A 15269-nucleotide genomic window follows, 5' to 3' on the forward strand; every position below is an offset into this window, starting at 1 on the left:
TTTTAATTTCTTCATTCTTTTTACCTGATGGAAGCTCATTGTTTTGTCCCAAGGTTATGGTTTGACCACATAAAATACTAATTAGGTTTAAATCAAATGAAGACTTTAAATCACTCAAGGAAATGTTGGGTATTAATGTGGAGCATTAAGCTGACTTATCTTATCCATAGATGATATCTGTATATAAACTAGTTTAAGACTGTTCATGGTGGTACAGTGGTTTGCACCGTTGCCTCACAGCAAGAAGGACCTGGGTTTATTGAGGAAAGGTCCAGCACAGTATCAAGGTTTTAACTCGAATGAGAAAACGTGAAGTAAATGAAATAGGTTTCAGTGTCTGAAATTCTCAGTCACAGTTACAGTATTCTTGACTTTGTGTTGTGGTAATGGACTTGCTGTACAGCATTACTCTATAGTAAGTGGTGAATTAGAAATGCGGGATAAAAGTAGCAAATTCAAGCTTTAAATTCAGTTTTCTGTTACACGTATTTAGGGAGAAAATATTTGCATTCATAGTATTTGGCCTAACATAGCTGAGGCAAATGGGACTGTTGCATGGTGATGCTAATTGGTTGATAGATAAATAAGTCCATACTGTGCATTTCCTTGCACTTAGTCAGCTTTGCTCTGCTCAGCTGCTGAGGCCTTCAGACTTTCTGACAGCACTTCTCCCGCTGCGGTAATTGTCCTCTGAGAAATGAGCATCATGTACAGATACAGTAGCTTTCAGCTGTAGAAACAGCCTGTGTGTGTCTGTTTGACAGCTATTACCAACAGCTTGGCTCTTTCAGGATGTGTCGGGGGACGTCTGCGGGATGCGTTGGCCTGTCATCAGTAGTTTCTGCAGACACAAACCATGAACAAATCGAAGGGGGTTTGGAGAATGAGCCTCTGAGGTGTCATGGTGCACAAACACAACACTGAGTCAAACCGAGGGTGTATTTTTTAATATTATGTGTTGCTGCATTTAAAAACTGTGATAAACTGTGACGACTAGAGGGTTTTCTGCTGCCACATCTTACAGCCGCTTTAGGAACTAGACGTAACTATGACGATGGCATCATAAACTGAATTCTGGATTATTTGTTACCTGTTATAAAGGATGTGCAGCATTTTAATGCTACTGTCTAGACTTTCTAAGCTACAGCAACCTTTGTGTCCATGTGTTTCTCCCCAGATCCTGCCCGTGTGGTAAACATGCCGTCTGTCATCTACGTGGCCATCGGTCTGCCCGGCTTCATTCGCTGCCCCGTCGATGCCAACCCCCCTGTAACGCTGGTGAAGTGGAAGAAGGATGGCCTTCCTCTCCGGATAGATAAGGTCTTGCTTTGGCCAAACCTGGCATTTCATTTTTTTTTCTGGAGCTTCATATTTCGTTTCTTCACATGCTTCATTTTCTTCTCAATTACTAATTAAAGGCTTTAGAACTTTTATTCATAGTCTCAAAACGTTACTGTCTGTACGTGTCCCGTCATCATCAACAGTACCCTGGTTGGAGCCAAGTGGAGGATGGGAGCATCCGTGTTGCAGAGGTGACAGAGGACTCTCTTGGCACCTACACCTGCATGCCTTACAATGCCCTGGGCTCCATGGGATGGTCCCCTCCCGCTCCCCTGGTGCTAAAGGTACACACATACAGTAGTCACTGCACATCATTTCATGTAATGCAACTTCACGTATGCGGCTCAGCTTTTATTTTGCTGCTGGAACTATTCCGTTTTGGCCAGGAGCCTCCCAAATTCTCAGTGGTTCCTGGTGGGGAGTACAGGCAGGAGGCTGGGCGAGAACTGGTCATCCCCTGTGAGGCAGAGGGAGACCCCTTCCCCAACATCACCTGGAGAAAGGCAGGACTTCTTTCTTTCTGTGAAGGAGATGTTTATGATTGAGCAGCAGATACAGGACTTCAGTTTAGAGTTGCATGTAGTGGTTCCTTTAGAGAATTTAAAATTTAGAACAAAACTTCTCACCTTTAGTCAGTTTAATCCCATTTCAGTGATGTCAATAAACTAAGAAGACGTTTACAGTAATATTGCTCACTGACTTTTATGTGATCATCCTTAAATCCTTTCTAAACAGTTTTCTGTACAGTAAATTGACACTGAAGAAATATTTCTTGTCGTCTATGCATGATTGAAGATGGTTGTTGTTTCGTGTCCTGATCATTTTCCTTAACAAACGTGTTGTACTGTAGCAGTCTTTTCTTAACTGTCTCTATGGTGGCTTGGCTGCAGGTAGGAAAACCCAGTAAAAGCAAGCACAACGTCCTGCCCCGAGGCAGCTTACAGTTCAAGTCCCTCACCAAGGAGGACCATGGGGAGTGGGAGTGTGTTGCCACCAACGTTGCCACGAGCATCACTGCCAGCACGCACGTCCAAGTCATAGGTACTGTAAGCAATCAGTGACAGGTACATGTGTAGGACTGTGGCTAAAGACTCAAACGACGTTGTGAGTGAGTCAAGCACTTGCTGTACTTCTGCTCTTGCAGTATGTTAAGCTTAGTTAAATGTAAGATCAGGGTCATATGTCATTATAAACAACCCATGGCAGCACTGCTTGCAGTGCAGATATACACTAGCAAGACACAGTTTACTGTACATGTATGTTCCCTGTTAGGATGGTGTGGGTCAATTTATGATCATTTTTAAGTGTCAGTACAACATTTCTTCATTTCCCATCTGGCAACACTAGGTGATGTAGACTAGCCACTAATTAGGTTACTTTAAAATCATACTGTAGTTAATATAACATGGATATAGAAGTGTGCATTATGACACCATACGGTATGTACATGTATTTAGATGCATATGCTTTCAACACAGTTACTTCGGGTGCTTTTACACACGTTTTACACACGTTTGCTTTGGTCTGAATCAGTGAGTTTGAGTTTGTAACAATTTTTTCTCGGTTCGGTTTCATTTCACGCACAGAAAAATGCACCAAAACGCATCACTTCAAACTGCACGACAACCTTCTCTCCACTTATTGATCAGATGTGTCTGCTGCGAGAACAAAAAAGTAAATAGGGGAAGAAGGTTCTGTGTTGTGGACTACTGCACAGTTTCTGTGAGAGAGAGATTTTACGATGGAGGCCAACCTGTGCAGGCTGGTTCTCACCCTGCTGAGTTTTTATTACCTTACTTGCATTCACCGCTTCACGCAAATCCTACAGTTTGAACATACACAACAACGTAACATTTGAGGTTACGGCTGGAAAACAACATATGGCTGCACTGCAGTTGCTGCAGACGCATATCAGTCCATGTTTGCCCACGCTTCATCCTGCAGCATGTTTTGACAAATGACAGAAACATAATCCAATGCCCTAAAACTGTGATTTGCAGCGTTTGGTCCTATTTTGATAATTATATTATTACTGTATGTATTATTAGTATCCATTCTCACCAGGAGGATCACAACATTGGTTGTTTGCTAGATGATGCGGCTCAAGACCACCTCATTTTGGGCTGTAGTCCTTCTTCTGTGATTACCGTGTTTGCAACAGACAAAACGAATCGACCCAAGGGGGAAATGAACTTGTTTGCTGTAATTGACCTACAGTAAACCCTGCACTGTACTGTAGGTGTGAAAACACCCTCACAGAATGTACTGTAAGAGGTGGTGCTCAGGTATGAAACTCATACTGTAAATGCTGAGACCGGTCATTTAAAACCCAAGACACGCTGGTGGAGGTCAGACGCTGGTTTGGATTCAGGGCCAGGAGGGACAAGTGACTCTTGACTTATGCCATGCCCTTCTTCTGGTGTATTATTGTTTCTTAGCACTTCCACATGAACTCTGGTACTGATCAGTTCTTGCATACTGTAAGCATTGTTGGCACACTGGCGTGCTGCAACTCATTCACAAACACCATAATAAGCTCTCATGGTGGAAATCACTTAGCATGAAATGGTTATTAAACATGGGCTTTCTGAAAGTCCTAATGGCTCTGCAAAAAGCAGTCAGTGTAGTGACTTAGTCTGCTGTGCTATCACTCTTTCGAACTGCTGATTATTGCACTTTCTCTCTGGATGTGATCCACTTGTATCAGAGCATTTCAGACTATTGATCCGACTTCTAATTGGTTTTCTGTTGCTTTGGCACTAGCTGAGCAATAGTTTAGAACACTCTACATAGTTTAAATCAGTAATATGACATGACAATATACCAGTAGAATAATAGGCTGGTAAAATCCTTTATAGCCCTGGTGTTTATGATTGATTTCCAATGGGGTGGCACTGCAGTAGTATTGCCATTAGTTAATTAAATAACATATCTTGTTTTTTAAGATGTTAACTTGACGTATTTACACAGTAAACATCTTTAAGATGAATGTATCACAGCAGTGAACATTCAGTGACTAATGTGCTCTTTTAAAAACATCCCTTTCCCCCCTGCAGGCACAAGCCCCCACGCCCCCACTAGTGTCCATGTGGTGGGATCCGCAACCTGGGCAAATGTGTCCTGGGACGTGGGCTACGACGGAGGCTTCCCACAAACATTCTCAGTCTGGTACGGCCATGTGTGAGTCATCCCAGCGTGCTTTGCTTCCTGCATTTTTATTCTTCCAGTACTTCCTCTGTTCTTTCTGAAACTGTCTTTCCCAGGGTTGTGTTCAGAACAGTTGTGAGACTGTAGAGATGGAAATACATGGCGAAGCAGCGTGAGTCAGTTTTCATCTCTAATTTCAACACGAGTGCTTTATAGATAAAAAAAAAAGAAAAGCAGTTGCAACTAAACTGAACATGACCCAGAGTTTTCTGTCCTGCTGTCGCTGCTTTGCCGCTGCTTGACTGGATTAAAGGCTTGGGTTCATTTTTGGGGGGGTTGATTTTTTTATTTACAGTGATGTTTTTTTCCCATTGTTCACATGTACTGTACATCTTACCTATCACAACATTGCTGATTTAAATAAATACATAAGGTGTCATTTAACTATTAAAATAACAAAGTATGGTTATTCAAGTCTGCAAGGAAACAGACTGCCTTTGGATCAGTGGATCAGTATCTGTCTACCACAGACAGAGTGGATATGATTCTCCATGCATTCCTAGGAAATGTGATTCATTCCAAGGATAAGTGAATCACGGTGAATTAATATTCAGCATTAGCCGTAATAAACTCAGCATCATGCTTTGTTAAGTCAGAGAGGAAACTGCTGAGTGGAACCAAAATATGCTGTAATTAATGATATTCACACAGCAGCTTTGGATGCATTGACATTTCTCAAGAGTCCTTTGTCACTCCTGCAATTTCAACTCAATATAGAGACATATCTGCTTGAATATAATTAGATGAGTAACAGGGGCTGTACAGTATGTGGTAAAGTTGGAATAAGATCAGGACAATAGGTCATACTTACATACTTTAGCGCTGACTCGTTAGTATTGTATGTCATAAATGACTAAGGGGAGGTGGTTGAGCTCTGATTTGTTTACTACTATTTACTAGTGGGTCTGGAGAAAGTAAGTGTTTATAACAACTCTCAGAACACACACAGGTCCTGCTAGTCAAGAGCAAAAATGAACCAATAACCATCAGTATTTAGCACAAAGATGATCTTGTTTCTTAACTTTCTTAATAAGAACATCAAAACAGAGGATTTCAATAGATCACAATATACCCTGTGTCCCACTTATTATGGGTGTAAAAGTTGCATCTAAACAGCTGATCTTGCTGTATCATCAAATACTGTATTTAGGGACTCCACCATGATGGGTTAACTGTATAATCATCACCACCATTTTTAATGAATTCTAAATGATTTCAAAAGAAGTTGTGTTGCATCACAAATTACTTGTAACATTACAGTACATCATGGCAGCACCTAAACATAAAAGAATTGCAACAGTATGTCTCTGTGTTTCTATTTTGCATATGTGCTTGGTTGGCGATTAGCTGCAGTCTATGCTTAACGTGTGGCAAAGAGCAATCTGCACAGCTAAGCACAGTACCTCTAGATTTATTCACATTTCACTAGTGAGATCAGTGGTGTCTCTAAGGCTGAGAAAGTTACTGATGTACTGAAAGGTTCTCGATCTGAATAAATAAACTCTTAATACAGCCAACTCCTATGACATGTATGAATGAATGATCCTTTTCTATTCATTCGCTGGTTCCTCTACAGGCTGAAGAGGGAGCGTTTAGGTCCACATGACTGGCTTTCAACACCTGTGCCTGGAGGCCACGATTGGATGGTGGTGTCAGGCTTAGAGCCGGAGACGACGTACCAGTTTAGTGTCCTGGCCCAAAACAAGCTGGGCACGGGCCCCTTCAGCGAGGTTGTCACTGTGAAAACACTAGGTGAGTATACTGTGCACTTGGTGACCGGGACAGCAGTTCTCAGCTGTGTTGTGCAGTGTGTCTCCTTCTATTAGCAGCTGTTGAGCCGATCTGTCACTCAGTCAGTGGTTGACAGGCTTCACCATGAGGACAACAATGGTTCATGTGTCCAGTCCAAACAATATTAATATTAATCAAAAAATCAAAATCAGTCTAATGCCAGTTCTTGTCCTAGTGTCAGTCACCTTGTAGTTGTCTGAAGGATGAAAACAAAACCAGATCTTTTTAAAGTTTTATTATACTAATACTATGGGATATATGGATAAATGGATACAGTATGACTATATGCAGAAAAAAAACAAATAATAAAATAATGAGCAGTAAACATGAAACAACCAGCAATGAATGAACAGATAAACTGATCTGAATGAATGTGTGTGTGTGTGTGTGTGTGTGTGTGTGTGTGTGTGTGTGTGTGTGTGTGTGTGTGTGTGTGTGTGTGTGTGTGTGTGTGTGTGTGTGTGTGTGTGATGAATCTAGACAGGAGAGTAGAGCAATTTTAGATACTCTGGATCTCTAAATCTACTTCAATTAAAACAATTAATAAAATCAAAGATCAGCACACGTTTTTTTCCTTTTGGAGATTTATTGATAAAAATGCAAAAAACGAACATGTTACATGTATTTGTAAATAACAATAAAAGGTACTGCGCGGCGGCATCTCCTTCCTACATTTGCCACGCGTACTTTGCTTCTTCGCACAATTGTCTTTGCAGCGATGTTTGACCTGACACGTGGCTCTTTTCCAGGTGTTCCTTCCAGGTGTCAAAGGCTCTTTTTTTGCCTTCTTCGCACCCACATGAGAGTTTGCCAACACTCCCTCTCTCTCTTTCAAGCCTCATCAGGAAGTCTGCCCGTCCCCCCTGCTTCCCAGTGCTTGCTTGATAGCATGTCGTAGAACACGGCCACTGGCTCACTTTACACATGAGAAAAACAAGTGCCCAATTGTTCGTTCTCTCATAGAAACGCCCAGAAACACACATGGTTTTGTGCTGCGTGTCATTCTGATAGACCAGAGGCTTTTTATTTCATTTCTGCTGTTTTTACCAGTGAAACATACAATAATTTTTACAGATAAAATCAGAACTCGAATGTGGTGAGGAAAATTATTATGTGGCAAATGCAGAGGGGAGATACCAGGAGGTCGCAGGAGGCCATGACCTTCTTTGTCGGCCAGTAGGCACTTCCAGTACTGTGGCCATTGTTTGTTTCCATGACAGCCACCTGACTATTACTGTACCTACTATGATTGTCCTGCACTTTTAGCTCGTAATAATTAAAGAGTAGTTGTTAACAGTTGTTTCCATAACGATAAACCTGATAGCAGACTGTGCAGACGAGCTTCTTGGATGCAACCTAGTTTCTATTTGATGAATTAAGGTGGGGGGAGTCCACACTGAAACACAGGTCCTCCCTGCTGTGAGGCGACAGCAACCGCCCTGTGAAATCAGCGACTAATAGTGTGGCTCAGATCTTCTCAATAACCATCTGCTCTTTCAGTATTTCCTATAAGTACTCCTGAACCATTGGTGCTGCTTACCCCACCACGGTGCCTCACAGCCAATCGCACGCAGCAGGGAGTCCTTCTCACCTGGATGCCACCTGCCAATCACACAGCACCTATCCAGCATTACGTTATGGAGTTTCGCCTAGGGGAACGATGGGAAGTGTTGGACGCCGACGTCCCGGCCGGGGACTTGGAGCTACTCGCCCGAGACCTTATCCAGGTAACGGATAATATTATATATGATATATATATAATACAATATTGTAAATGATCTATCTCCTCCATGAACTCACCTGTGAGGTAAATGAAGTCAACCCCTCACACTGTATGCAGTCGTCTACTGCCCTTATAGGAATTAACTGTATTATTGTGACCATTTTGTAGCATCTACTTTATGTGAACATAGTGTGAAAAATGTCTAAAACTTAAGTTAATCAACCACTGTACAGTAAGTAGATGAAAGATTGTTGTCAGTTGTGTCAAGCATCGTTTCTTTAGCATGTTAAAGCTACAGTACCAACACTGTACTGACAGCTCAATTTCTGAGGAATAAGAAGAATAAATAAAATATGAAATGAAACCCACTGCAGTACTGTATGTACATCAGTGTAGATGGTAAAGATAATGCATTTTTTAAAACGGAACTCCCAGAGCTTTTTTCTACCACATGAAAAGAAATGAATTGATTTGAATTGTGACTTCTCCTGCAGCATTTCACATCCGACTCGTGATCTGCCACTGCCACCACACTCAGCTTCATGCTGTTTAATCTGTCCTTCTGCACAGAAAACACCCACACACATACACTACTCTGCAGCTCTCTCACCACACACACACACACACACACACACACACACACACACACACACACACACACACACACACACACACACACACACACACACACACACACAGACCAAATGCAGACTATACCTAGGTTGCGTAACTTTTCTGGTCCATTTTACCTGGTTAGTGTGAGGCCATTTAATCAGGAAGCCTCTGACAACTAAACACAGAATGTGTTTGTGAAGAAGTCAGTGTTTAATGTCACTGGTGCTTTCATTTATGAAATTATCACACCAATTTTTTAGCTTTTTTTCCCTGATTATTGTGTATGCATTCAATGCTTGGTCCAGGCTCCTTTTTTAAATTTAGAATTGATTGCTTTGGTTTAGAAACCTCTATTAGTCTCACATTTGACCCAATGGGTGAGCAGCATTGAGTGTTTTGCTCAAGGGCAGACTTGGTAGGGCTCGAACCAGTAATGTTTTTCATTCCAGGCCACTGAGCTTTCCATTGAGCCACAAGACCGCAAAAAGTCATTCCCTAAACCGGGAATCAAACCCGAGCCGCAGCAGTGAGAGTGATGAATCCAAGCAGTCTTGAAGCTCTGGCTTTACCTCGCAGTCCTCTCAAGGCGGCAGTCAGCCCTGAGGCTTAACATGCTTGAATACAGCACGTGTGGACAGCTTCTTTAGCAGTGACCTTTTGTGACTTCACCTCATTGTGGAGTGTCAAGTCAGCAGTTGCCCCCTTTATGGTGTAGCTTCCTGAACCTAATACCTAATGCTCTAATAGCTGGTTTAAATGTGACACCATCAGTCTACGACATTCAACCTTTTTGTAATAATCTACTTTAATGACATAGTGAATATTGGATGTTCAGTAGCTGTGAGCCATAATCGTCATAATTAAAGAGAAAACAAAATAGTTAAAATATAGTAGTGTGTGTGTGTGTGTTACTTTTACCATAAACATGTTTTTTGTTCATTTTATATACATATTAAAGGAAATTACGCTGATGCTGTACATCTAAAACATCATCTTCTTCTGTTTGTAGGAGGCTTGGTATGAGTTCCGCATTATGGCTGTCATGGACGACATGATCAGTGAGCCCAGTAATGTAGTAGGAGTGTCCAGCACAGGTAATTCGATAGGGAAAGCATCTCTTATAGTATGTGATGCATTAATTTCACCTGTGCCCATAATTAACAAAGTCTAAGGTTGAAAGTGGACATTTTTAATGTCTATGCATTTGTCCATTCGCTCCATCCTTCCCTCACTGGTAAGCAAGACCCAAGATACAGTACTTGAACTCCTCCACTCGGGGAAGCAGCTCTCCCCCGACATGGAAAGAGGAAGTCACTCTTTTCTAGTTGAGAACCATGGTTTCAGACTTGGAGGTGCTGATTCTCATTCCAGCTTCTTCACATTCGGTTCCAAAATGTACAATGAAGGTCTGGCTCCAAAAGCAGCAAAGAAGAAAACAGGAAATTCTCTGGGACGTGTATGCACCCAGTCCTATTTAATATGAATTGTATGCATGTAAAATAAATAAAGTTGAGAAAATAATTGACAGGTTTTAGTTAAACTCCTGAAAATCTTATAAATGCGTTGGAATAACCTGCTTCTTTAACCCCAGGCTCCCTTATCTGATTGACAGCATGACTATACGACTATATGTACAGTATTGCACACACAGCAACTTCAACTTTACATTTTAAACACTCAGCACTATTACATTTAGGATTGCTTTACATGCACATTCCTGAAAAATATGACATCACCGTTCAGTCTACACCCCCCCATCCCCCACCCACCCAGGGATTGTATTAGCTTTGCTTTGAACTTAAAAAAAGGGATTCATTATGACAATTTTATGTTTTACTAAACTAAAATGTGATGGCGCTTCCCTGTAGAGGTCGTTGAGTTCACATCCTTCAGTGAGAGCAGCTGTTTGTAGCATTTAGAGACATGAGAGGTGAGCCTTTATGTAAATGATATGACTCTGCTGCCCCCTACTGGTATAACTGATCTTAGTTGTGCAGTGTTGTGATCAAGGGTTGCTGCTCACTCCTTCCTCGGTTGTCATCACTTTGACTGCTTTGAGTTGAACACTGTTGCTGAATATCATGTTAAGGACACTATCTGGACTTATCCTTTCCTTTTTAATTATAGAGTGTTCCCTCAGCTCCTCCATATACAGTAGTTCAGGTACCAGTAACGCTAGAGATGCAATAATCAGCATTGTGCTGTTTCATGCTTCCCTTGAAGCACATGCATTACTGTACAGAGCTCATAGCAACTGTTGACACATTGTACCCCCACAGAATGTATCATGAGGATGTAGTGCCCCAACACCACTCCAGCATTAACAGATGAGGACAGCTGGAGAAGTTAGTTCCCCTTTGATCTTACTGCATTATTATAATAGCTGCACAGTTACGCAGTCACTTTTAATCTGTGATGCATCCTGGACCGGAACATGCACACTTTGGTTCAGCTGTGTGTTTACTGAACTGATCTAAACTGCACATAGACATGTACAGTACGTTGCATATGTGTGACCCTTGGCATGCTCTTCTTCAGTGGTAATCTCACTATACTGTATATACCACACATAAAGTATCATGTCAGAAGGAGAACCTTTTGTTTCTCCCCTCATGCTGCTGTTCATGCTGTGACTTCCATCGCGTTCTGAACCTGACGGTTCCCTTCTCCCATGACAGACGTGTTTCCACCTCCAGAGCTAGTGGAGGAGCGTGGACTGGCGCGGCCTGTGGTGGCTGGCATTGTGGCCACCATCTGTTTCCTAGCAGCAGCTGTCCTCTTCAGTACGATGGCCGCCTGCTTTGTCAACAAGCAACGTCGAAGGAAGCTCAAGAGGAAAAGAGGTGACGAGGAATTCAGCAGCACGATCACTGCACTAGTTTTCAGGGATCCATTAAATAAAAATCAGTTCTGTTCCTATGACTGTAATAGTTTGAAGTATTTTACTGAGACATTTACTGTAGCGAATTTTACACACTGCATTACTGGGTTTTGGATCCTGCCAGAGGCTGTAAAGCACAAATGCAACATTGCACAAATCTAAACACACTGAATGTTAGTTTTTTTATTGTGGACACTAAACACTAAACCCACTTTCTTTTCCATCTTCCAGACCCCCCTCTTTCTGTAACCCACTGCAGAAAAAGTATGGAAACTCCGTAAGTAACCTCGATTGTGCATCTACTGACACAGCACACAGTACAGTAGGTTAGTAGAGTAACACTGTATAGTTGCAGTAGTCCACAGTAAAGACAAAATGAATTGCCCTAAACCTCCTATTTACTACGACCACTTTGCACCTTTAAAGCTGCACTGCGAATGAAAATAACATTGTTCATTCTGTTTCCTCTTCGGAAAGGGCGGAGGGTATGTTTGCAGCCTCACCGCCAGATGGCACTAAATGTCACCCACTCTACTGTACTGACCCCTCTCTCCAGGCCACCACACACAGTTTATCGACAGTGGGTTGTTGTAGCAGTAAGGACAACCTGCTGCAGTTGATCAGGAGCGTCTCACTGTAACTGCTTACTGTTGAGGACTGTGACAAAGCCATCGGCACAATTCAAACTGGACCCATTTACTAGAAATTAAATAGTGGCTGAGCTTAAATTGACCTAATGTGGAAAAGTTATTTCCAGAGCAAGTATATTTTACTTTACTTTACTTTACTAAATTGGTCACCCTAAGTAGAAACTACAATATTTCTGAAGAAATTGAGATGTATACAATTTACAGTGTACCAGTCACAGCCTTAACAGCACCTGCTGATTGGATGTTGATTGCAAGTAGAAGTATATCAAGTCTACAGAGATGCTACAGCTGTGCACCTTTCTTCAGCAGTTAACCTACCACATCTCTCGCCCCCAGTGTTTTTCAGAAATTCTGTGACACCCACCTAATAATAAGAAAAAAATATGTTTTTCCCATTTCTGTAGCCCTTTTCCCCAACCATACCTTTAATTGACAGGCGTCCTTTTTACCTCCGTATTCTTCCCGCTTCTACAGGAGTCCACTTAGCTTCATTCCCATCACTGAGCTTTACTGGGAGGGGCTGGACACAAGGAGGTACAGGCCCCAACCTGCGAGTCCTCAGTGAGTGTGTCAACCATTGTCCCCTATTGTTGCACACTCTCCCCATTGCACTGTGGTTTAGCCCCAATTCCCCAGACTTTTGACCCAGTTGCATGCTCCTGACCAATTGTTCCCAACTCCACCACTGGTCACTGGGTCCTGGTCGCTCGCCTGTGTGGCAAGGACTCAAGCACCTTTAGACAAGAAATGGTTAACAACTAAACTGGTTCAGCTAGCCCTGGCATACTATTGCTTGGTGAATTCCGATACGGTTCTCTCAGGCCATTTAACGGAGAAATAAGCGTGCAACGTTTAGAGATGGAGCAGCAGGACCCGAGAGAAGGAGGAGCAAGCAGGGACATTTTGAATGCAAGGGAATGGTTTTGAGAGAAAGCATATTAAAATCTGAACATTAAATCTAATCCCATGTAACAAAAGTAAACACCTTTAAATATTATGGCTAGCAAAATAACATAAAGCTACACAGAAAGAATAAGGACCACAGCAGACCACTATGCTTCTGAAACTCTAATGTACAGGTTTGACCCTTCTATCACATATCAGTAGGTGGAATATAAAGGTGACTGTGAAGGTGAATTTGATGACGTCATATTGTAGTATTAGTCCTTATGCAGCAGACTAGACCTACAGTATTTACTGTGTCAGAATACTTCTGTGTTATGAAGCACAGCAAAGCACATCCTGAAATTGATTGCATGCTTCATCAAGGGAGTCGTCAATTCACCTCGTGAAGCCTGTGAAGTGTTCTTGTTCAGCTGAAACTGGATTTGGCTTCAGCACAATCAGTGGGATCGTTATTGAAAACTGCTAAGTTTGGAAAATGTATTCTTTTTTTATTCTTTTCCTAGGTCATCTTCAGGAAAGGTGAGTCCAGAGAGTGTTCGTTCTAAGGCGTCTCCTTCCGAATCATCTGAAGATAGTCATGACCAGCGTGGGAAGAAACCACCCCCCAGCCCAGGGAAGAAGGAGGAATTATCTTTGTACAAGAAAACCAAACGAGCAATAACGAGCAAGAAGTACAGCATCTCCAGACACGAAGCTGAAGCAACGACACCCATTGAACTCATCAGCCGGGGCCCAGATGGACGCTTTGTCATCGATCCCACTGAAGCAGAAATGTCCGTTAAGCCCAGGCGAATTGAGGGCTTTCCTTTTGTGGAAGAATCGGATCTCTATCCAGAATTTCGTCAGTCAGATGAAGAAAATGAAGACCCCCGGCCTCTGCCGCCAGTTATGGCTCCTCTTGGGCCGCACCAGATTTCTCCTATCTCAAGTCAAGAATCCTACCTGCAGCCTCCAGCCTACAGCCCTCGTTTTCACAGGCCCTTCGAAGGTATGACCATCATGGAAAGCAGTCGGCTCCAGGCCTCAGGGCAAATTCGAGGCTCTCTCCACCACAGGGCTTTCTATGGCTATCTAGCCCCCCCTGGGGATCATGATCCCCCACCTCCTTTTTACATGCCTGACACTAGCCCTCTCAGCTCTGTTATGTCCTCCCCTCCATACCTTGCTGAGGGTCCTTTTGGTCACCCCATGATTCCTGAAGAAATGGGGGAGGGTGATTTTCCACAGTATGGTTTTCCACTTCCTCTGACATTTACCCCCTCTTCTCGGTCACCAGATATTTGGCAGGGACTGGATTTCACTTTTACAAGTCTTGAGGGGCCCCATTTCATTTTTCCACCACCTCAACCTTTGCATCTCCGCCACGAACCACCTTATGCCCCACCACCTCATGTTCTTCCCCTTGGTGCTTTCCAGCCGTCATCCCTTCCAATGCCCACCTACCCAGCTGTCCTGCCACTGGAGGCCCCAAAGAGTCGCTCAAGCAAGTCTCCCAGCAAGGCCAAGCCTCGTGGTTCCCCAGCCAAGCATTTAGCTATGCAAGAGGCACATTTAGGGCAGCTAAGACACACAAGCCACGGTATGGGTGTGCCGGTTTTGCCTTACACCGATACAATGGCCCACATTGTCCCTAGCACATTCAGTAGCCTGGACACCCGATGGTTTGAAACCCCTCCTCGTTTCAGTCCCAGACAGGCTCGTAGGATGGATTCCAGCCTGCATCAGGTGGTTCTCCAGCCCTCTCGACTTTCACCTCTCACTCAAAGTCCCCTGACCTCTCATGAGGGCTCCCCAGAGATTGTAGTACGCCCTAGGCCACGTCCCAGCATTGTCCAGCCTCTCATCCCTCCAGAGATGTCTGAAATTACCCTCCTCCCACCTTCCACAGTCAGCTTTTCAAGGAGATCCTCCCCCTCATCCTCACCTGCACAAGGCCAGGGTAGCAGGAGAGCAAGCCCCAGCTACCGTTCCCACATGGCCTTTGCCACCTCTGCAACCAGCTACCCAGCTTCCCAGTCCCCGTCACCCCCTATGGAAAGCAGCAACATATTTGGTCAGATGCCATCTCAGAGGAGGACTGAGGAGGGGATACTTCCATCTGAGCCCTCTACGACCCAGTTGTCAGCTTCAGGGTAGGTGCATTAGGCATGCAGAG

At 43.3% G+C, this 15269-nt stretch overlaps 1 protein-coding gene across 4 annotated transcripts in view; it reads left to right on the plus strand.

Annotated features, from left to right (window-relative positions):
* Positions 1 to 15269, plus strand: part of LOC114869101 (protein turtle homolog B) — a 66231-nt gene that overhangs the window by 38870 nt on the left and 12092 nt on the right. For 3 of the 4 annotated variants that reach the window (XM_055514601.1, XM_029172971.3, XM_029172969.3), the window contains 11 exons: positions 1178 to 1320; positions 1485 to 1625; positions 1728 to 1844; positions 2232 to 2382; positions 4398 to 4521; positions 6125 to 6300; positions 7840 to 8066; positions 9687 to 9771; positions 11356 to 11520; positions 11790 to 11835; positions 13618 to 15246. In XM_055514601.1, coding sequence (XP_055370576.1) covers positions 1178 to 1320; positions 1485 to 1625; positions 1728 to 1844; positions 2232 to 2382; positions 4398 to 4521; positions 6125 to 6300; positions 7840 to 8066; positions 9687 to 9771; positions 11356 to 11520; positions 11790 to 11835; positions 13618 to 15246 — 3004 coding nt within the window. The remainder of the gene's footprint in view (positions 1 to 1177; positions 1321 to 1484; positions 1626 to 1727; positions 1845 to 2231; positions 2383 to 4397; positions 4522 to 6124; positions 6301 to 7839; positions 8067 to 9686; positions 9772 to 11355; positions 11521 to 11789; positions 11836 to 13617; positions 15247 to 15269) is intronic. The other variant, XM_029172970.3, reaches the window with a different exon arrangement.

Source organism: Betta splendens, chromosome 14 (assembly GCF_900634795.4).
Source record: "Betta splendens chromosome 14, fBetSpl5.4, whole genome shotgun sequence".
In the NCBI taxonomy this organism is placed as follows: domain Eukaryota; kingdom Metazoa; phylum Chordata; class Actinopteri; order Anabantiformes; family Osphronemidae; genus Betta; species Betta splendens.